The 24,551-nt window shown below is 40.4% G+C and overlaps 1 protein-coding gene across 1 annotated transcript in view; it reads right to left on the minus strand.

Moving 5' to 3' along the window:
- Positions 1-21,224: 21,224 nt before the first annotated feature.
- The window catches only part of DHX15 (DEAH-box helicase 15), a 52,355-nt gene continuing 49,028 nt past the window's right edge, over positions 21,225-24,551 (minus strand). Inside the window, exons 13-14 of the mRNA XM_030832197.2 lie at positions 22,999-23,168; positions 21,225-21,792 (exon numbers count right to left, since the gene is read on the minus strand). Coding sequence (XP_030688057.1) covers positions 21,675-21,792; positions 22,999-23,168 — 288 coding nt within the window. The 3' untranslated portion in view covers positions 21,225-21,674. The remainder of the gene's footprint in view (positions 21,793-22,998; positions 23,169-24,551) is intronic.

Here is a 24,551-nt window from a genome sequence, read left to right on the forward strand (position 1 = left end):
CCATGCGTATACAGGGTCGGCACCCCACAGTGAGTGCCTCCTTTTATTTTGTGCCCGAAGTGCCTCACTTGCCTTCCCCCTGGGGTCAGCCCGGCCAGGTGGTCTCAGATCTACGTATGTTTTAAGTTAAAACATTGAAGGGGTATAACGTTCTTAAATATCCATCATTTTATCAACCAACCAACTGGTTCCAAGCTTATTGGAAAGGAGAGCTTCTGCGGTATCAAAAATATGCATTCAGCTGTACAATAATGGCAAACATTTATCGAGTGCTTTCCACGGATCAAGCAATGTTCTACTAAGTGCACTGTGTGTTAACTCTGTTAATCCTCTGCTTTGTTCTAGATACTACTGTTATCATTCCCATTTTGTAGACAAGGAAACAGGCACTGCGAGCTCAGTTGCCTAGTCGCAGGGTCTGGCTGCAGGGTCTGAGACAGCAGTACTTACTCTCAGAGGCCACATGAGTCATGTAGGGCACGACTACCCCCGCCCCATGCTCTACCACCAGCCCTGTCCAAACAGTCGGCAGGGTTCCATCTCCCTGGCCAGAGTGATTGGCTCAGGAGTGGGTATGCATCCCAGCTGATGCATCCTGAGGCCAGGGCTCCCAAGAAGAGCCACTGTCTTTTCAGTTGAGAGCTGCTAATGAAGTGGATGAGTTAGCTGGTGGTGTCCCCAAGAGGAGCCTGAAAAAGCCAACAGAGAGGAAAGCAGAGGCAAAAGGAGGGGAGAGACTGAGTCCCACAGCATTGTCTGAGCTTTGGATCGAGCGCTGCCTAAAGCCAATGTACCCCTCGACTTTTCCACTGTACAAACCAATACAGTCCCAGTTTTACTTAACCCTATTTGAGTTGGGTGTTCTGTCGTCTACAACCAAATTTTTTCTAATTGAAAATTTTCTAATCGCAATCCTCTTTTCTGGATACTTTGATCATTGAATGAGTATTTGTTGAGAAATTATTAGGTATCTGGTCCAAAACTATATGCTCAAAGGGCGATTATCCAGTTTAAGACAGTGTCCCTGCCTACCAGGAACTTACAGTCTCACTGGGAGAGATATGCCCACCCTACCCACCCCAACTCCATCAAAAGTTGGATAATATTAGAACTGCCTCAAGGCAGTATGTGCCAAATGCAAGGAGGGATACTCACTGCTGAGGAAGGAGTGCACTGGAGTGGCCTGAGAAGGTAAGGATGGGTCTTGGAGGACAGGGAAGATGCAGCTAAAAGATGAGTAGCACTTAGGCAGAAAGGAACAGAAGTGGTAGACCCCAGAAGCAGACGCTGAGACGACAATGCAGTGTGTGTATTTTATTTGGGAGATGAGCTCTGGAAATACGGGTAGGAAAGCGGGGTCAGGGAAGAGAAGGAAGCCAGTAAAAAGGGCACCATCAAGCTCATTACTGCAAGGGCACGGAGCTCTATCCAGTGTGCAACATGCTCGAGAATCATCCCAGCTGAGGAGAGAAGAAGGTATTTATCCACAAACTTTCTGCCCGATACTGGCTCCAGGCTGCTCCTGGGGCCATTACCTCACTGCTGGAAAATCAGGAAAAGCCTGGGCAACCAGGCACAAGTGCTAGTCCCACAGGTCTGCGACAGTCACCATTCTGCCTGACTGCCTTTGCACTGAGCCAGGACAACCAGGAGTTTTGTCCCCAACTGTATCATAAAACCTGTCAAGTGTCTTACTGAAGCCTGGGCAGTTTGGGGCCAGCGGGGAGTGGGTGAAGGGATGTTGGGGAATGGGGTACTACTTTTGTAATGTTAGCGCCCAGGGAATGTTTCAGGAGTCAACATGGCAAAGGCAGAGAGTGAATCCAGACCGTCTCCCCAGTTCCCCCCCAACTCTGCTGATCTCTGATGCTGAATTAGGATGAAACAAATCTGCTCCTCCAGAGAAGCCCAGGTGAGCCATTTGATCAGAGACATTGGATTCGCCTTTGTCCTCTGCCCAGCACAGTGGCCCAAATCCCCACAATTATGGTTTTAAAAAGCTGCTGGCCTTGGACAGGTACTTCTTTCTCATTTGCAAAGTAGAATTAATGCCAATTTCTTGTTGGCAACCCACAGTGTGTTTGAAGCATTCCTTGATTTAAGCAGAGTGCCTGCATTTTAATGAAAGATTCAAGGAAGAAATCCACAAACTACACTAAGAATACAGGTGAGGGGTGAATGTCATTTAGGAAGCCCTCGAGTGAGAGGATTCATATCACAAGGAAGATCTTTCCTTCTTTCCTTCATTCAACAAATATTTATGGAATCCCTACTTTGTGCCAGGTAAAGTGAACGAAACAAGCTTCTGCTTTCATATATAAATAAAAATATATACGTACATGTATATATTGTCAGGTAATTTGATGCTATGAAGAAAAATAAAGCAAGGTAAGGGGAGATACAGGGATAGGAGTGTGTTACTTGAAAAAGGCCTCTCTGAGCAGGTGGCATATGAATAGAGAGAGACCAAGGAAGGTGAAGAAGGTGGAGGAACCCAGGCAGGTAACTGGGGGGAAGGGCATTTTAGAAAGAACGAACAAGAAGACATTACCATACTGGTTTATAGCTTTTACATAAAGCATGTGATGCAGGTTGCATTAGCTTCCTATTGCTGCTGTAACAAATTACTACAAAATTAGTAAAATAAAACACATTTATTGGTTTACAATTCTAGAAGTCAGAAGTCCAAAATGGGTCTTGCAGGCTAAAATCAAGGTGTCAACAGATCTGTATTCCTTCTGTAGGCTCTAAGGGAGAACCTGTTTCTCTGACTCCTCTAGCTTCCAGAAGCCACCTGCATTCTTTGGCTTTTGCTCTTTCCTCAAATCAGTCCAAACTCTCTCTGCCTCAGTCATCAAATCTCCTACTCTGTGAGCCTCCTGCCTCCTTCTTATAAGGACCCTTATGATTATAGTGGACCCACCAAATAATCCAGGATAATGTGCTCTTCTCAAAATCCTTAAATTAATCACATCTGCCAAGTCCCTATTGGAACGTAAGGTAATCTATTCACAGGTTCCAGGGATTAGGACATGAATGACTTGTGGGGGTGGGTCATCATTCAGCCTACTGGTGTACAGCCAACGGTCATAATGCTGGGACCCCTGAAAAGGATGGCAAAATGTTAACTGTTGATGCAGGGAAATGGATACATGGGAGTTCATTACAAAACATCTATACTTTTGTACAAGTTTGAAAAATCCCATTAAAAAGTCTGAAATCTTTTGAGAAGGACCAGCTGAGGTTTAAGGGAAAACCTGGCTTTTGAATTAGAAAATTTAAGATCTATTTGCACATGAAGACATGTTCTAACTCATGAGTAATCAGAGAAACGCAACTTGAAATAATGAGATATGAAGATGGCGAAGATGAGAAAGTGGAATGCCACCAGCTGGCAGAGGTGTGGGGGGAGCGGAGCCTGTGCAGCCATGCTGAGAGCAGCACGGCCCTGCTCTGACCTGGCGCCCAGCACAGAGGTCCGCACACAGGTGCACAGGGCGAGTGCAAGGAAGTGCTCCGCGCAGCTTCGTTTACGGCAGTGCAGAGCTGGGGACAACTTGTGTGTCTGTCACTGGCAGCGTGGGTGGGTAAACCGTGGGGCTTGCAACCCACGGAGCACTATGGCGTAGTCAGAAGCAACAGGTTTGATGTACCCACGGCAATAATGGACCTTAAAGGCATCAAGTTGAAGGAGAAACAAAGTAAGAAACAAATTCTCTGTGAAAAGTCAATTCAAAATACTGTCCCACAAGACAAAAGTCCTCATTTGGAAAGACACATATAAACTAGGAAATGGGACTTCCCTGGTGGTGCAGTGGTTAAGAATCCGTCTGCCAGTGCAGGGGACATGGGTTCGAGCCCTGGTCTGAGAAGATCCCACTTGCCGCGGAGCAACTAAGCCCTTGCGCCACAACTACTGAGCCTGCGCTCTAGAGCCGGTGACCCACAACTACTGAGCCCGCGTGCCACAACTACTGAAGCCCACGTGCCTAGAGCCCGTGCTCCGCAACAAAAGAAGCCACCGCAATGAGAAGCCCGTGCACCGCAACAAATAGGAGCCCCCACTTGTCGCAACTAGAGAAAGCCCGCGCGCAGCAACGAAGACCCAGCGCAGACATAAATAAATCAGCAAACTATGGCTCTCAGGTCAAATCTGCCCTTTGTTTTTGTAAATAACGTTTTATTGGAACACAGTAACCCATTCGTTTAAGCATTGTCAGGGGAAGCTTATCTGTACAAATGACGGTAACATGCCATACACTAAGGGCCTGATTAACTTAACCCTCTGTGCCAGAGGTGAAAAAAACAAAGAAGGTGGTAAGAAGATCTAGGCTTGAGTCCTCACTAGCTAAGAGAGCCCTGGGAAGTCACTTTTCCTGTTTGCTCCTCAGTTTTGACTGTAAAAATGGGGCAATATTCATCTTAGAGACAATATACCTGCAAGTGCCTTGTGAATTATAAATGGCTCTTCAAACGTGAAGGCTTCTTAGTGTCAGGGGTGGGAATGGTATCGCAAACATGTGTCCTCCTATAATCCAATGTTGCCTTCTTCCCAGACTTCCTACTAACAGTGTCTTATCCTTTCTCTTCCTTGCCCACTCTATGGAGACACTAACGATAAGGAAGTAGCCAGAAGGGAAGGCAAAGAGAAGGGAAACTGCAGACCAACAGGATCCACAAATGGGAAGCAAGCTGGGAAAAAAGTTAGAAAAGCTTATCAAGGGGAGATGGGTTGGACCTGACTGTGGCCACTGTCCAACAGGCCTCCGAAGAGAGCCGACTTAGGACGTAATATCGCCTCATGACATCCGACGTAGAGGGATGAGGGAAATTGGCAATTTCTGGTAACAAGGTCCAACAGCTACCATTGCTTAGATGCTGAGCACAGAGCAGGCGTATGCTGAACACCTCACGTACATAACCTTATTTATCCCAAGTACCTCGTACCATGATCCCATATGACAGATGAGAATATTGAGGGTATCAAAGGTTCAGTAATTATTCCAAGGCCACAGAACTAGGAAGTGGCAGAAGCAGTTCATTCAGCCCTCCCCACAACCCTACGAGGAATCATCACCGCCGCATAGATGTGAAGTAACACAGCTGAAAGTGTTTGCAGCAGGGCCTCAGAAGAGTGACGCCGAACGTCCCAACTTTCACCACCACTTCAAAACGTCTCCCTGAGACCCAGGGCCCAGACGACCATTTATTAGAAAAGCCCGTTCGCTTTCTCGTGCCCTGAGCCATGCCATCCAAGAGAACATTCTAAGAAGTAAAAGCAGACTTGAGCGCTGCTGGAGACCTACCTGCGAGGGGCTGAGCAGCCTGCTGTGCACATTCCCTTCCTAAAGGCGTCCAGCTCCTTGCTGTCAGTAATTGAAGGGAAGGCTACCTGATGTAACTAAGAAGCTGAAATTTAAAGGGGAGATGGCATAAAGATAAGAAAATCAGCTTTGGAGGAGGGAACAGGACCCTAGGCCTAGTCGTGAGAACTTGGGCAAGTCGCTTCTCAAACTCTGTCAAGTTGGCTTTGCTTCTTTGCAAATGGAGACCTTCTTTCCTGCTTGAACCTGACCCACAGTTCCCAGTCATTTAAAAATTAATCACAGTAATAATCTACTGGGTACTTGATCCTGGGAAGGGACTATGCCCTTTTACATATACTATATAATTTTAGACTTAATACAAACGTGTGAAGTAAATACTAAACTATCCTCATTTTTTTATAGATGGCAAAGCTTAAAGTAACCTCCTCTGTCAACTCAGGATCTGAATCCAAGACTGCCTGACCAAGAAGAGCCCATGATTTTAACCCAAGGTATCTAAACCCTAAATTCACATTAGAACCAAATGGGGAGTTTTGGGGAAAAAAAAAAAAAACCTGATGTGTGAGCCCAATCTTAGAGATTTTGATTTCATTGGTCTAAGGTGGGGCTGGCTTGAGAACCACTGGCTTAACCGTATTACAAGGCAGCCCCCTATTAAAAACTGACCAGCTGCTCATGGTGCCCATTCCACGTCCATGCACAGAAATGCACCAAGGTACCTTAATACAGCTATATAACAAACTAACATAAAAAAGCTTCATAATGTGTGGTACGTGGCAATATTCTCAAGCAATTAAACCTGGCTCTTAGTTATTCATACTACTTTATATAAATACAAATGAATATATTTGGCTTTGCAATTTTTTAAAAATCTGAATTTGAAAGGTATAGCATTCTGATAGCATCATTTTAGGTTGCTGGGTTTTGTTGTTGTTTTTCTTTTTTAAGGAAAGATATAGTAATATAAATGAGGAAAATGAATCAAGCAATAAGAGAGAGCTCTGGTAAAGAGAGTCCAGCCAACATTCCCACCCATACGGGAGTCCCAAATTGCAAGGGTGACCCTTAGGGTTCTGTTATGTAGAAGTTTACATCAGAGTGACTTTTTGCAAGGTCACAGTCAGTGAGGAAGGTCAAAGTGCCGTGAAGAGACTTACATTTTCCCTTTTAAATCCAGAATAAGAGTAATTAATCCTTAAGCTGTGCAACTAGACTTCAGCAAGTAGGTACTCCTCGCCAATTTCTAGGTTTAAGCTGAGATTGTCACTGTATATTAAAGTTGCATTCTGCGCTCTCAAAAACAATTTTCTCACCTGCTTATTAGCTAGCTGTGTGACCTGGGCCATTTAGTATCTCTCAGCCTTACTTTCTATATTGAGCAGTAGGAATAATACCCAGGGTTCTTCCCAGTGTTGCTGTTAGGACAGAATGTGTTCATCTGCGCAAATCAGTCTAGCACAGCGGCGGGAAGAGTGAGGGGCCTCACCAAATATCAGTTCTCCACCTTTCCCATGAATGCTCATGCTTGGTTACTGGACATAAGGCATGACTCAAACATATCCTTGGAGGATCTTGGAGCTAGCTTTTTCTGTTAAGAGTTCCGAAGTTTGTTTTAAATACAATCACAACTGTACCTTCACCATAAGCCTTGTTGATTGGATTAGGCTTATGCATCAAATAGCACAATCTCACATAAGACCTGTAAGTGTTGTATGTTACCTGAGTCAGGATGAGCTAAATATATTGTAGCAACAAAGAGTCCCCATACCCCAGTGGCTTCTACAAACGTGGGTTTATTTCTTGCTCATTTCCATCTGGGGTCAGCTGGGAACTTTGCTTTGTGTGGCCTCACTCTGGAACAGGGCCAGAGGGAGATCGGTCAATGGGAATCACACACTGACTGTGCTCTTAAAGCTTACAGTCTCACTTCTACACTGGCCTAAAGTGAGCGAGTCACGTGGCCATACCTAACTTCAAGGGAGATGAAAAAAACGACCACCTGCCTGGAACCAGAAATATTTGGAGAATCACACTGATGACCACCACAGGGATCTTACAGTTTACAAAGCATTTGTCACAATGATTGCCCAATTCTCAAAATATCCAAAGTAGCAATTAATTAATTATATGTGATAATTCAATTATGAGGAGTCAGCAAACACGAACAAAAACAGAGAAAACCCAATGTAAACAGTTTGGGCAACTCTGCCCACTATTCTGAGTGAAAGTGCCTCCGGCTTACAAAGCGTTGAACTTGCTCTTTCCTCAAGACGTGTCTGCCTCTTGAAGTATGTCTTCGGTAATGAGTGGGATTCTCATTTTGATTGATATTCTCTAGTAAATGGCCTCTGAATGAAGGCCAACTATATCAATTCTCAGCTTAAAAACTGTGATCTTTCAATACTGAAGGAAAAACTGGCCATTTTTTTTTTTTCTTGAAATAGCTCAGCATGCATCTCTAATACAGCACCTTCTTGGGGAGATTTAATTTGGACTATATAATGATTTTTGCCTTAAGGTCTGACTTCAGTGTCTGACCCCTGGGTGAAAGATGAGACTTCACTTTATCCCACTCCAAAAGAGGAGGGAATGAACAAAGGCTCAGCAGTCAAATAACAAGGACACTGAGGAAGGAAGCGGCTTAAATCCCCATCTCCTCAAGGCAAGTCCCCTGTGAAGGGATAGCTTAAATGCATCTCAAGCATTGTGTGGCCCTCTGGGTCTGGCCCCTGGCTCAGTATTTCACCCACCTCTTGCACCCTCAAGATCAAAGTGTGAGGCAGGAGGCTAAGAATAGCCTCCTCTTTTCTTAGTTAATCCTGGCAAGGAAGTGTTCTGGTTTCAAAGCCAGACCACTGGGTGTCAGGCTTCAGGGGGAAAGAAAATAGAGATGGTTTATCAACCCCACTTAATTATGCCAATAGAACCCAAGTGAGATTTGCTAAAGGATAGAAAATCAGCTGGCCCAAGTATGTCAATATGTCAGGGAATGCTCACTAAACTTTCACTCATCTGATTAAATCAATAAATATTTATCTTTTCTACATCTGTAGGAATAATTCATTAGATAGCACAGTGCTGTGCCCCTAATCCTCTCTTGATTTAAAGATTAAAGGGGGGTACTTCCCTGGTGGTCCAGTGGTAAAGAATCTGCCTTACCATGCAGGCGACGCAGGTTCAACCCCTGGTCAGGGAAGTAAAGTCCCACATGTCACAGGGCAACTAAGCCCGCCCACCACAACTAAGAGAGAGAAAACCTGCACGCCACAACTAGAGAGAAGCCAGTGCGCCGCAAAGAAAGATCCCACATGCCGCAACTAAGACCTGACACAGCCAGAAAGAAATTAAATAAATAATAAATCTTTAAAAAAAGATTAAAAGGGAGTGGCCAATTTCTATATCAAGCAATTCTAGAGACAGATCACCTGAAATCTTCCTGCAACAAAACACCTGAGAATGCAGAAGAAATATAACAAGATCTTTTAAAATGCGTAACTGAGCACAGCAGGAAATAGGGGAAATCCCCAAGATGGGGATGGAGGAAGCAACCGACAATTCAAGGAAGGATTAGGTGAGTGGGTACGCTTTGACATTTGCCAAACTTGGCAAGACAAGGACGGGAGGAATGGGACTAAGGGGTGGAGCACAACTGTGATTTCTTCATAAAGCCTTGGCCTTCAAAAAAGCAAGTCTCTAGTGGCACAGATATGACAAGGAAGTTCAGTTTTGCACTGGCTGGGGGTAGGGTAAGGTGTTAAGGGAAATAACAATGCTGTGGAGATAACTGAGCTCTCCCTGCTCAGTTATCTGCTCTCCCCACCCTTTACCTCCACCTTCAAGGTTTGAAACCCATCTCTCACTTAGGCTTGAAATCTTGGGCAGGTTACATAACCTCACAGCACCTCATAAATTTAGTTTATGTTAAGTGCTTAACACAGTACTTGGTACATAAAAGTACTGTTCAAAAATCATAGGGCAAATCAAAATGTGTTTGATACGTGTTTTTCTTCCAGAGTTCAAAATTTTTCCTTAAGAAAAAGTCCAAAAATGATTTATTTCCTTAAGTTAAAAAATAAAGAAGTCAAAATTTTCATTATTTGAAAACTGAATGAAAAAGAAGTACACTCCATCTTTAGTTGTAAAGGACCAAGATTTCACATGCTTATATGATGCTAATCAAATGATTAGAAAAAAACAGCCTGACATCAGCAAAGGTTCGAAACTCCCTCCACAATGAAATTACTAAAATAACACATACACAAAATGTTTTAGTAACTATTATCCAAGTTCCCTTAATGCCACTGGCATAGTTTAACAACAGTTTTTATTTGGGAAAAGAAAGAAATCAAAAGGGATTATAGGGCTTCCCTGGTGGCGCAGTGGTTGAGAGTCCGCCTGCCGATGCAGGGGACACAGGTTCGTGCCCCGGTCTGGGAAGATCCCACATGCCGCGGAGCGGCTGGGCCCGTGAGCCATGGCCGCTGAGCCTGCGCTCCACAACGGGAGAGGCCACAGCAGTGAGAGGCCCACCTACCGCAAAAAAAAAAAAAGGGGGATTATAAATATAAAAGCCACCAGGTATGTAATTGCACAGGGGGGAAAGCCCTCACTTGGAATGAGGAAACAAAGTAACAAAATGAATGACCTTGAAGCAAACTTGGTTATTTCAGGGCTTTGATTTTCTTTGAAAATGAGAATCTGAAATCAATGGCTTGAGGTCCCTTCCAGCATTTCCTTTGATTTTGACAGCTGCTCCAATGGCACAGAAGTTATCCATTTGGCCCTCCCATTCCACAAAAACAAAGCACATTATCATTTTAAGAGTCAAAGAGTCAAATTGTTGTTTTGAATTTTAAAGCACTACATAACTGCTAAGGTTAAAACTCCCCTCTTTCAAAAATCCGAAAAGGTTGAATCATCAGAGGATAGAACCCATCACCACTGAAAACCAAAGTGGATTTTCAACCTAGTAGAAAATCTGAATTGACAAAGCATGCAAAAATTAGCTCAAATAGCTGCAGCCTTCCTCCATGAGTATCCTGGTAAATGCTTAGTGGTTTAAGTGTTTATTGTTTATGCTGCAGAAAGCAATGAGGCTGGAAGCATGAATGTAATATGCCCAGAAACTAGAATCTTCATTCAACAGGGAAAGAGTTTTCTTCAAATAAAAATAACACAACTAAAAAATTCCAAACTCTTAAAAGGTTTAATTTTTTTCACAGGATTCTTTTTTTGGGGGGGAGGGGTAACACATGGGAGCAAACCACCAACTGTCAATCATGTATTTGCAAAATTCCTGATATTTTACAGTCACTGGATTTACATACATTTGTAAGTGATGTTTCTCCACATACACATACAGTGAAAGACACTGTCCAAATAACTTCTGATGTAAAGTAGAACTTCGAAAGAGAAATCACTTAAAAAATCAAATCTTATATAATAAAAATACTTTAAGCACAGCATTCACACATTTGACGGTAGATCCCAAATGCTTATCTAAACAGAGGGAATGCAATTAAGCTGCCTTCACTCAAAATGGTGCCAGAGGGCAACTACCCCATTTACTAGCCACTGATAAGTCATGACAACACTATTTCACAGCCCATCACCATACTTCTGAAGCCCCACACCCCACCCCAGGATTCAGGATTTCCTCAACACTAGGGACTTATCTCAAAAGCCTTAGTTCAGAACAGTAAAATAAATAAAGATCGCAATGCCACATTCAGAAACTAGGTAATGGCTTGGAAGTAAAAAGGGGGCAGGGGAGAAATGAACTGTCACTTATCTGTTTTTCTAAGTTTTCTATTTTTTAATAAATAGCAAAACTAAACTTAAAACACTAACTTAAAAAATAAATCTAGCAGACTTAGAAATTCTGTGGGAAACCCAATGGCCACGGAAAACTTTTAGACCACTTATTAGTAGGTCTTTGTTCAGATACATGGTTCAGACATAATTTAATAATACATATGAACATGGTTATAGTATTTATATTTACTAACGAGAAGAACTTGGCAAAAGACACAATATTCCTTTTCACAATAAAAGTTTTGAAAAGATTCTTTAGATATCATATGTATACAAAAGCTATTAGTATTCATTTTTAATACAAAATAAGCTAATTTCCTTACTTATACCATTTAAATATTATTTTTCTCTCTTCCCTTATGGAACTGGGCGGGGGGGGGAAATGCTACAGAAGAAAAACAACTGATGTTTCTGCTAAATAGTTCAAAAAGTCTTCCGTAAGTCTAAACACCTGCTCCTGCTTGCCTAGCTGTGTCTAAACCCTGTCAGGAGACTAAAAAAGGAAGGTCAAAACAAATAAGGCCTTTCCCTGGAACCTCTACTGGACCCTTTGAGAGTGCATGACATCCTGAGTTTCCCTTGTAGACAAATACTTCAGACATTTATTTGTAATCAGATACTGACGTCAGTAGATTACAGCACAGGATCGATAAACAATCACAGTCACTACACTATCAATTCATAAATATAATGTGGATTATCCATGAAAAACTTGTGATTCCTTTCAATACATTCAATACATTCTTTTGGGGTACTTCCCGGCAAGCATCCCCTGGCATATAATAAGGAAAAGAAAGCACTCAGGTTACTTAAATCTTCTTGTCATATTCACAGTAGTATCAATTTTTATAACAGGGGAATCTCTTTCCAGGTGACTCTGGCTAAGAATCCTAAGAGTCAGGGACTAATAAACAAGACAGGCCTCTGGAAGGCGGTCACAATAAATATTTCAAAGTTCGTGTAAAGAATGGAGCTTTACTCAGGCCCCACGAAATACCCAATCATATTTGTAACAATGGAATAGGAAAAGTTGCTACTTACAGGCATCCACTGGACCAGGTGTTAGTTATATACTATTTCATTTAGTCAACCCAACCCTTTGGCAAAGTATTATAACCAATTTCCCTTAACAAATGAGGACGCGGTTAGGTAAGTCACGTCCAGTATTTCAAACCCCATCAATCAGTTTCTAAAGCTCATTAACACGATATTCCTACCCCATATTCCTCAGATAATCTGGTTTCTAGCCTGGTGGTTAAAAAAGGAGTAGGCAGTCTAAGAAGTACCCCCATCACCAGTGAGGAAGCAACAATGCAATAAGAAAAGCAAACGTAAGAAAGCAAGCCACGGTGGTGAGATTTTTTAAATATCTGCTGAAAAGTTACTGCATACCACACCTAATGTTAGGTACTAGGGACACAGTGACATGTGACACAGCCCCTGCCCTTAAGGAGCTCACAGCCTATCAGAGAAAAACAGCCTTAAATACTCAACACTCCAAGGACAGAAATGGGTAAGACAATCATCATAATGGCTCGAAATCACAGGGAAAAGCAGTTTAGCGTGAATTAAGTAGGAGGGAATATGATTCACTTCGGTTTGGAAATATTTCTCATCCCCAAACTAAACAAGTTAACTTTTGGATTATGTTCACTTCACGCTAGCATATTACTGATCCACTTTAAAAACAAGAAATAGTTGCAGTGAAAATCCATACTATAATAAAGCAAGTTACTGGTTAAAAAAACATCCCATGAGCCCCTGTAGTACCACTCGAGGAAGAGGAGCACCAGAATGCAGTAAAGTTCCTTCTCCTATTTCCTTGTGAACATTACACCAGAACGGAAAACTAGATCCACCTCGCTCACACATGTGCCTATGTGGATAATGTTCTAAACTTACGTGAGATCACAATCTGAGAACCATGCAATCAATCAGAGACTCCAACTAGGCTTTATATATCCAAGCTCCCTAGTACACAGCTCAGGGGAAATCCATCAAGCAGTGCAGGGAGCCCTTAGGCTGCGAGAGGAATGCCAGTTCCGCTGAGTGGCCACGTGACCTTGGACCTCAGTTCTTCTGGGGAGGAAAAAAAGGGGAGGGGGGGAATAATGCAGTCTACCCTAGAGGTAGGAGATTGAGTTCTGATCAAGGACTCTTCAGAGTTCCTATGAATTATTTTAAAAGTTGCTATTGATTGCTTTCTCTTTTCCTCCACCATGACCATCATTTCTACTGCCTTCAGTCTACCTGTTTCTTAGTGAGAACAGGACAATAACTGTCCAAGAGAGCTGTTCATGTGAAAGTCCTCTATACTAAAAGATATCCAATATTACCTTTCTCTATAGTAATTACACAAACTGTGGGAAATTTGGGCTTCAAAGACTTTTCTTAACCCGGATAAACAAAATACCTTGTACCAAAATTGACACGAGCGGATCTCGATCATCACATTACTTTGAGACATCTCTAAAGCAATCAGGACTTTCTGTACAAACTCCTGTTTCTCTGAGGTAATTAAGCGTCTCTAATAAAGGCAAGGAAAAAACAGAATCAGGCATTCAAAGTTTAAAAAACACCTTTAAGTCATCGGTCCAGCCTCTCTTAAATGTAAAAAAGGTAAACAATGAGAAAATAAAATGTAAACTATATTTTAAATTACAAAAAATTTCATTAATATAATTAATCATGGGAAGTCATGATAGCACAAAGCAGCCAAATATAAAGCTTTTAAGAATTTCTAAGTAAATACTTTACAAAATAGTCTTCAGTACATGTTTTTGTACTAAGGAGAACTGAGGCTGTACAATAAAAAGCAAATATACTAAAGTAATACCATACGCTCACTATTGCAATTCAGAAATGAAATTCTAATCATTTTTTCTACAATTTACTGCACAAATTTATCTATCATTCCTTAAACATTAAAATGTTTCCCTTGTAAAGAAGAATGTTAGCACTGGTAAATTCTCCCTGCGAGTCAAATACTAGGTTCTTTGACAAGGTACTATAATATATAATAGAACTAGTGCCAAAGAGCTGAAGTATTCCCCAGCATCTGACCTTAACAATTCTACTTCTTTATGTGATCTAAAATAAACAACACTCACCTCTGTAAGCATTAAAATAAATTTCCACTAGCATGCCTCTGATTGTGCATCAGATTTGGCTAAGTCAAAATTTCTTTCAACTGCCAACAATTCTACATATGAATAACAAATTAAGCTGAAATTAAGACACCTCTCAGCAAAAACATGACATTTATTACCGAGTGTAGAATGTGTTCACCAATGCCATTAACCAAAAATCGCAAGAAAACAAGGCATAAGGAAAATTCACTGCTACTTGATGAGTTTACGGGTATAGTTGCCATCCAAATCTAAATACATGGAATGCATTAAACTTTAAGTATAAAGAACATCTGCTTTGCCTAAATTTTTTTTTTTAAATGGCAAGATCTTAAAAGACTTTACCACTTTTCTCCATGCCTACTATAACCATCCTCAACCTGGGGCAGCCTTCTCCCTGTTTTCAGTTCCCAGGCTACAACCACAGAAGAGGAACCTGAGCAGAGTGAATTTACTATCAGATTCCTAAGATCTAAACCCGCCCATGAGGAAGGCATCCCTTTGATGATCCTTTGCTTACTCACAATCAAACCACTTAACCAACTATCACGCATTACTCCCTTCCCTCAAGCCTAAACTTGATTTCCAGTGCACACTAAGATCAATACATTCCCCCACTCCCATCAAAACAGAGGCATTTAGGGCTTCCCTGGTGGCGCAGTGGTTGAGAGTCTGCCTGCCGATGTAGGGGACCCAGATGTAGGGGACCCAGGTTCGTGCCCCAGTCCGGGAAGATCACGTGCCAAGGAGCGGCTGGGCCCGTGAGCCATGGCCGCTGAGCTGAGCCTGCGCGTCCGGAGCACAGCGCAACGGGAGAGGCCACAACAGTCAGAGGCCCACGTACCGCCAAAACAAACAAACAAACAAACAAACAGAAGCACTTGAGTTAGGGTCCCTTAACCCTCCCTTCTATCTTCACCTTAGTCTTTCTAAGGAAGTTTTCTCATTTCCTAGGCTACCACCACCAAGCTTGGCCTCAACCCGTCTCTCTTAAAGACACAGGTCCAAGTTTTCCCTAAAAAGGTTCAGCTGGGTCCCCTTCTTTAAAAAAATATCCCTCCCATCTTGATCTCAATCCTAACCATGCAACTTCTTGTAAAAAGTAGCCTTGGCAAGCTTTTCCTAGTTCAAAACCCTCTCTCTCTCATTCAACAATGCCTAACAGAGGGCAGGTTGGCCATGCAAGGGACTCAGGCAAACTGAAGAAAATGTGCCTCCCCTCCAGGGGCCAGCCACAAACCCCACTGCGGATTACTGAGTGCCATGCTAAACATCAGGTAGGCCTGTCCTTGCCTGACCTATGAATATTTTGAAAAAACCTTATGTGATCATCTTTCCCTTTCTAAACAACGGCTCTACTTGGTTTGAAACACCCCACGGTCACATAAAACAGATAAGCTGGCTGAAATCTGGCTCTTTTGGCTACCCATTTGCAGCCTCTGCCTTAAACATAAACGAGCTAATCCAATGATTTTGTAGATTCACAATTCTCATCTACCCATAAAAGTGCACCATCTAAACTTTTATTTCTTGGTTTTTCACCTCTCCAATTCCCTTATTGTAGCTTCTATACTTGTAACCTCTGCCATTTCTCTCTCTACGTGGCAACTAGGATCACAATAAAATGATCTGAAGCCTAGATTCGCAGTTGGCACACCAAACCATTTCATTCACTTGTACCCTAAACCAGCTATCCTTAATGACTCCTTTGCTTTATGTCACTACTTACTCTTGCCCTTTCACTCTTATTCTTCTGTTTGGGTTCAATCTTCTTACCTGGATTATAATGTTCTAAGTGGCTTCAGTGTCCCTCACTACTTCCAATCTATCCTCTATAGTGAACTCAGATCCACTTTTTTTTTTTTTCGGTACGCGGGCCTCTCAACTGTTGTGGCCTCTCCCGTCGTGGAGCACAGGCTCCGGACGCGCAGGCTCAGCGGCCATGGCTCACGGGCCCAGCCGCGCCGCGGCATGTGGGATCCTCCCGGACCGGGGCACGAACCCGTGTCCCCTGCATCAGCAGGCGGACTCTCAACCACTGCACCACCAGGGAAGACCCTAGGATCCACTTTTAATCTAGCCTTTAAAGCCCTCCACAACTCGATCCCTACCTAAATTCACAGCCTCATCTGACCTCACTCTATAGCGTATACTCCAGCCAAAATGGAATACTTGCTGCCCCCTTAACACACCATCAAAACTGGCCCCGAATGCCAAGAGCACAAACCATTAAAGGGAAAAAAAAAAAAGATAAATGGGACTTCATCGGTATTTGAAAGTTCTGCTTTTTGAAAGACACCCTTAAGAAAATAAGTCAACAGGCTGGAAAAACATTTGCAAGACATGTATCTCATCAAGAACTTGGATCCAGAATACATGAAGAACTCAACAATAAAACTAATAATAAAAAGGGCTAAAGATGTGACCAGTCACTTCACCAAGAGATGTGAATGACAAATAGGCATGTGAAAAGATGTTCAACACCGCTAAAGATTGGTCGTGCAAATTTCATCACAGTGAAATGCAAATGGAAACCAAAATGAGGGACTACACACCTACTTAAATGGCTGAAATTTTAAATAAAAATGGGGGACTCCCCTGGTGTTCCAGTGGTTAAGACTCCGAGCTTCCAGTGCAAGGGGCAAGGGTTTGATCCCTGGTTGGGGAACTAAGACCCCACGTGCCGCTCAGTGTGGCAAAAAGATAATAAAGGAGGAGGGTGGTAATTACAAAACACTGGCAAGAATGAAGAGCAATGAAACATGCACTGACAGTGGGACAGCAAAATAGTACAGCACTTTGAAAACTGTTGGGCAACTTCTCATAAAACTAAACATGCGTTCCTAGGTATTTACACAAGAGAAATAAAAACCGATGTCCACGCAAACACCTGTATGCAAATAGCTTTACTCATAATAGCAAAGGCTGGAAATAACTCAACCTTCCAGCAACAGGTGAATGCATAAACAGATATGGTACATACATAATGGACTACTGAATATACCTATATATGCAACATGGATGACCCTTAAGAGCATTATGCCCAATGAAAGAAACCAGACACAAAAAAACTACAACCAGTCTGATTCCATTTATGACCTTCTGGAAAGGGCTAAACTAAAAGGACAGAAAGTCTGTGCACTTGCAAAGCTCTTGGGAGTCGAGCAAGGGGATTAGTGAACAGCGGGACAGGGGGAAACATTTTTGGGGTGATCAAAATGTTGTGTATCGTTTGTGGTGATGATTACACAACTGTATAGATTTGTCAAACTTCACCAAACTGTAGACCTAAATCAACATGGTAGTTTGCTGTATGTAAATTATACCTCAATTAAAGCAGAACAACTGTCTCTGGACCATGACTCTTGGCCTGATAATGCTGTTAATTGTCTAAGAAATACTTAGTGCCTATTGCAATCCTAATAATTGTTTGATGTGCAACTAAACCACAAAATTTCCTGATTACTTAACCCCAAATTTGCAAATGGCTGCCTAGAATCCAGCTTTAAGAGTTAAGAAAAAAAAAATCTAAAATTTATAATAGGGAGACTTAACATACAAATTCGAATTTCCAGCTTGGTTTAAAATACCATCAGGCAAAAAAAAAAAAAAAACCATCAGGCATTGTCACATGAGAGCCAGGGATGTGAGCTTACCCCAGCCCTTAACCACTTCCAATGGACTCACACTTAACCATTTGACTTACTTGGCTGCTTATTTATCTCACTTTACTCAATACTTGACTAACTAATCCTTAACCTATCCTTCCTCTCTGATACCTATAGTTCTTTACCACATTCATCATACCTTGCTTTATATTATGGATCTTTGAACACATTTTAAAAATCCCAACCAGACCATAATTCCAGACGGTCTCTGAATTATCAATCTATTTTTATAGACTCACACAATGCCTTCCAGAGTTGGTACTTAATAAAATGAACAGTGATCGGTATTACTAAGCGATGTATACAAAAATTGTATGAAGGAATACCAATAACAATAAAACTTCTATCAGGGAGAAATGTTAAAAACAAGTTATAAATGTAGTTTTCCCATGAGTTCTCAATCAGGTTCCATTTACTACAGTCTATTATTAATTATAAATGAAGACTCTACAAAAAATAGCATCTTTTCAAACAGAATGAAACAGGCCCACATATTAAAAGAATGCAAGAAACTTGCCAAATACAAGTAACTCCCAGGTTTGGGTTAAACTTAGTGTATGACTGATAACAGAGGCTGCTTTTGCTAGGCTAAGTTCAAGCACTTTAGAAATGAGCAATTAACAGTCCAAGCTAGAGAATTCACAGTAAGCCAAACAGGAAAGTTCCCAAAATCTAGCCGGTGTATATCAACAGAAGTACTTAAAAGTCACTACAGCAGTAAGTTCTCAATAAACACATTTGCCTTGATGATGGCAAGATAACTATCAGACCACTTGTACGATGGTTATCTTTTACCTACGGATAAAACATCCACCTATTTTATCCATAAGTATGGTACGAGGGCACCTCTAAAAATGCCTGGAGGCAGACCACAATCCCCTCCTCTACTTTCAGTAATATAGGGTAATGGAATCTTAAGTTGCATTAACAGAAGCAATGGCATGTCTGGTCCCCTGGGAAATACAAGTTCCACGGCACTTTGCCCAGCTTAGACCACAGTATTGACTACAATCCAGAGAACACCCAGCAGAGGTTAAGCAGGAACATTCATGATATCTATAGAAACCGTATCAAAGAGGAAGGCTGAGGAGGAAAACAGGCTGTACAGCCTAAATAAGAATAAAGGAAGATGACAGTTAACTCAAATAACTAAATGGCATCATGCAGAAGAACAGCCAGGCTTATTTAACTTTACTCTAGAAGAATTAAAAACAATTAGTTACAGTGAAAGAGTATGCCCAGCATTTCTAAGAGAACTATTAAGATGTCTTCTAAAGTAATGGTTTTGCTCTGAAGTATCTGAGCAAAGGAGATGGCCATTAAAATTATTTAGAAAAGAATCCCAACTATTTGCAGGTACCTTACAAACCTAAAATTCTAGAACTAAGTCATATACTATATTAAAAATTCAGCATAGAATCCTTTTATTTTTGCAATTCTAGCTAAATGGACTGATTACAGGGTATGTATTTTATCCTGCCCTATACCCCCAAGTTGTGTTCATTTCCTCGGCCTTTACAGACAAGCGTTCTACTTGCTGATTGTCTTCCTTCCTTATGCTACCTATTCTGCACTCTGTATCTAGGGGTTCTGTATCCATGGTTGGTTGAATCCAGGGACCTGTGTTTACAGAGGGCCAATTGTACTATGCCATTTTATATAAGGGACCTGAGCATGCACGGATTTTGGTAAGCACAAGGGGTCCTAGAACCAGTTCCCCACAGATACTGAGAATGACTATATTCACAACAAAAAGCAGTTCTACTTATTTTAAACTGAGAGATAAGGAGACCTCTCCAGAAAACCTTCAAAAAAGATTTTCTGAATTACTATGGAGGGAATTTTAATATTTTGGTAGGCATGATAATAGGGAATAAAAACTCGGTTTGCTCTGTTTCCAGGCAGCCACTCCCAATGCACACTCATCACTTGTAAGATACAAACAATACCAGCCATTCCCAGAAACTCTGCCAAATAACTACCTAACATTGTTCTACATATCGCTCTATAACTTGTTTCTCTATAAGAAAACCGAATGGTCGAACTCTAGATTTTAAAAAGCACAAGGTTAAAAAACACATACAACACACTGAGACCTATTTAAAATTGGATAGATGGTCAGATTATAACGATATGCAACTGATTTACCAACTGTATACTGTGGTATAATTTTAACAGATAATATATTACTTTGGCAAGACCTACCATTTTAGTAAACAGTCTTATCAAGTGCCTAGACTTTCTTAACCTAAAAAAAAAAATGCTAGCATATAATATTGCCAATAGTTAACGTAGGACAAATTTTTAAACAATTTAAATGAAACCTAAAATATTACTTCAGCATGTAAATTACTCCATGGGACCAAAATTAAGCACTTAATAGAAGCATATAACTCTTTCAAACCACTAGGCATCATTTAACAATTAACAGCTACCTACACTGAGAAGTATCCCAGTAACCTGAAATACTCTTAACTTGCCCAATTAACTCCCTTACACCACATACTAGATATATGCCTCAAAGTATATTGAAATCCCAACTATGTATACCTATAAATTTAACATTTAAATATTTTTAAAGAGGGGAAAGGGAGAAGAGGCAAGTCCAGACATTAATGAGTACAGTATTTACTCTTCAAGTAAAAGGAACTGATTTACTAAGAACCCTTTGATGGGTCACACCCTAAAGACCCTTTGATGGGTCATTTGTGGTTAAAAAAAGGGTTTTTAACTTGTCTGTGGCCTGTTACAGGGAATGGAAAGTTCACATTTTAACACACTGCACTAATTACTTTGTACATTGCATAAAACACCCAACACTGAGAATTCAGTAAAACTGACCAAGATCTACAATATATCATTTCCTATTGTCTATTTAATACAAACATTTGTTTCAGTGACTAGAGTGCTTAGAATGGTATAAGTAAAACAAAAACATCTGCTAAAAATGTGGTAACAAAATAATAAATAATCAGTCTTATGGAACGAACTTTAAGATGAAGAGAAAACTATCCTTTAATTATTCTGTCTTTGGGGATCCAATTCTGAGTAAAAACTACATACTTTATCTCATTAGATCACATCCTGACCTAACAAAGTGCTAAGCTATGTTCTTTAAAACACTGCTGTAATGACTACTTTAAAGAGCAACCCTGTGGAAAGATGCTGAATATGTAATCATAGTACACTTACAATTCAAGGAGAGAAAAAAAAAGTCCCACACTGGGGAAGAGAAGAAGCCATACTTAAAGAGACTAGAACAAAAATATCAAAGTGCTGTGGCCAAAATTAGTATAAATAGACTTTATTGAAGTCAGTGCCTCTGTACTGAGACAGAAGATTGTGTCTACATAAGCACAAGTTGTAACATTTCACAACTTCTAAAAGGAATGTCAACAATTACAACGATCATGCATACCATGGTCGATAATCACATTTTAGAAGCATTTTCAACCATTTCTAAAGAAATGCTTATAACATTGTTATATATAGAACTACTTTCAATAAACTGCAAAACATTGATCGACTTTTCCAGTATGAGCTACAGTGTCAACACAAAAGGGAGGCATAAATGTTTAATTTATGAAATCAGAATGGAATATTTACTGTAAAGAAAAATTAAAAAGCTTTCAAATAAAGGCCATTATTGAACCAACGTGAAGAGCACAACTTGAACTTTTGAGTTCATTCATCTTTTAAAGCTGTCCTCTGAATAACTTCAGTTCTAAGCATTGAATTCAGTACTGTGAATATTCCTTGGATTGCAGTTTGGCAATGATGCGGTCCAACTGTCTCTTTGCTTCACACTGTGGGAAATTGCTCATGTCATAATATTGAGGGGCAATTTTCACCAACCTGTCCAGAAGGGGGGGAAAAATTACCAAATTAACAATTAAAGTACTGGAATTGCTAACGGGATAGGCATTACTCATTAATATACTGATAAAGAAAGGCAAACCTACAAATCCAAATCAATGTTAAAATTACAAATGCCTAATCCTTATAAACACCACTTTTGATATGTATGCTTCTAATAAGCTGTAAATTTTCTGATGGTGGACTTCCCATAAACTTAAAAAAAAGATAAATTCTTACAAAAAATCCTTTACATTAATACAAAGATATTAACATAAGGTCATTCATTTCTTCACTCTAGAACACTATTTTGACCAACCTCTCTAAGGTTAGAGTACTGAAGGTTCTATACAAGAAACATCCTGGTATTCAAATGACTGGATCTTCTCATTTTCAAAGTTCTAATAACCATAAATATAACTCTATACCCCAAACAATACACTTGACTGAATCTTTTTTAACGTTTAGCCATACAATTTTTTCTCAGCAAAGCATTTAAGATAAAATGATAATGTCCTACACAATTTCAGTGTCAAAAGTCATAAATCAGTGTAGGAAATATTGCAAGTGACATCAACTAAAATAAGCGCTTCAGTCCCACCATTCTTGGCTGACGTTTCCTATCTTAAGTTATAGAATAGATTCTGGCAAAAAAGGAAAAAAAAAGGACACAAGAGGGAGTGAGGTAGTGAGCTAGTGAAGTGGGTGGGTAATTTTGCTTAAAATAAGTCAGTTCTGATTACATTTTGTGAATCAAATATGCAATGATACAAAAAGAGGTATAGTTTTTAATGCCTGCTTAGCTCCTAAAGCACCAACATATAAATAACAGTTGAGAGCTAATTATAGTGGGACAGATAAAATATAAAGACTGACTGACTTCTGGAACCAGAAGACTTGAGTTAATCACAACAGCAAGAGAAGGGCTCTAAAGACACTCTTGATATCAGTTAACTGTAGCTTTATATTTGGCTCCAAATCCTGCCCATGTCCGTACCAACGATCTCACTGTCCTCTTATCAAACCAAAGATGTTAAGAGGTAACCATACCATCAGGTCAAAGCCCCATAACTATACACTGGACTATATACCTTAGTGATGAAAACACCAAATTCCCCAGAGTGAAACGAAAAACAAGTCTCCTTTCAGATTCCATTCTGAGCAAATGGTAACGAAAACTTTTAGAACGAAAGGCGCTGAGCTTACCATTCGGGCTTGATATCTGTACACGTCCGGATGTAATTCTTTGTTGTAAGAACAAACTCATTATAAAGCACCCATTCAGGCTTGTGGTCAAGAACAGTAGAGGGATGCAACTGAACCACCTGGTTATCTTTCACAGTTAAGTAATGCCCTGTTCGTTCTAAATGTGCCACCTGAAACCAAAACCCAGTAAATTAATACGATACTTCTGATGTGCTAGTTACAAAACAAAAGTGGTGTAAAGCTACCTATATAATTAGGGACAAGCAAGCCTCACCTTTTGCTTTTTATCTGATGGCTATATTTATCTACCACTGCCTAATAAAAGCAGGCATCAGCCAACTACAGCAGGCCAAATCCAACTCACTGCCTATGTTTGTAAGGCCTGTCAGCTAAGAATACTTTACACATCTTTAAATGATTAGGGGAAAAAATTCGAAAGAGAAACATTTGGTGACACTGGAGTGGAAATCACGTGAAATTTACATTTCAGTGAAGTTTTCCTGGAACACAGGCATTCCCATTTGTCCAAGGCTGCTTTTGTGCTACAAGGGCAGGCAGAGTTGAATAGTTTTAATAGGGACCTAATGGGCCCACAAAGCCTACTATATACTATTTGGCCTTCCTGCCTTAGACCATCTAGAGTAGGTTCTTAATGCCAGGTGACAATTTTGTGGTAGCTGAACAACTACTAAAAGATTAATTATCTACAATCAAACACATCAATTGGTGGCACTCATCTAATATTTAACAAATACCAAAGCAGATGAAGATAGCCCTTTCCAATTCTAGAACTCTAGTAACATAAAGAATATGTGTGAATAATAGAAATGAATAATACATAATAGAAAATAAACTCAATTTTATTCAATAAATATTTACTAAGCACCTACTAGGTGCCAGGTACTACACTGCATGCCCTATTTCTAATAAATTTTAATCTTAAGAGAATTAGAAATCCATAATGCTTGAATAACAGAGCAAGGCATGAAAATCCTTATAAGATGCCACAATAAACATTCTGTTGCTTTGATTTCAAATACCGACAATGCGCCAATCTACTTTCATTCTGACTCAGTGCATTTAAGTCCATTCTATTTATTGAGCTCATTTGGCCTTAAGGCAGGCCACATCTTGCTTAAAATACAGAGCCAAAGGAGACAACGAAAAAAACAAGTGGGATATATAAGAGATAACTAAAACCAATCCCATCCCAAGTAAGGGACTGACTTGTTTCATCAGAAAAACTTTGCATTTTTAAAAACATAATCTGTTGTAAGTCCCTTAAAATAAATACTCACTAGATTTACCTGACAAGTTTTACTTCAGCCTCCAATATAAAACACAAAGCTAAATGAAATGTTTTAAATTATTTTTCTTTATTACTTAAATCAAAAGACACGCCTGGCTTTCCCAGCACCAAGTGTCTTAAAGACTCCATTAATAAAAAAGTAATTCTATAATTGATGTCTATATAACTGGATCACTAACTATGCCATTTAGTGAATTAATTTAGACACGTAAAAACTTCTCAGTGTATCAGTTCATTCAAGAAT

Source organism: Globicephala melas, chromosome 5, assembly GCF_963455315.2.
Source record: "Globicephala melas chromosome 5, mGloMel1.2, whole genome shotgun sequence".
Lineage (NCBI taxonomy): Eukaryota > Metazoa > Chordata > Mammalia > Artiodactyla > Delphinidae > Globicephala > Globicephala melas.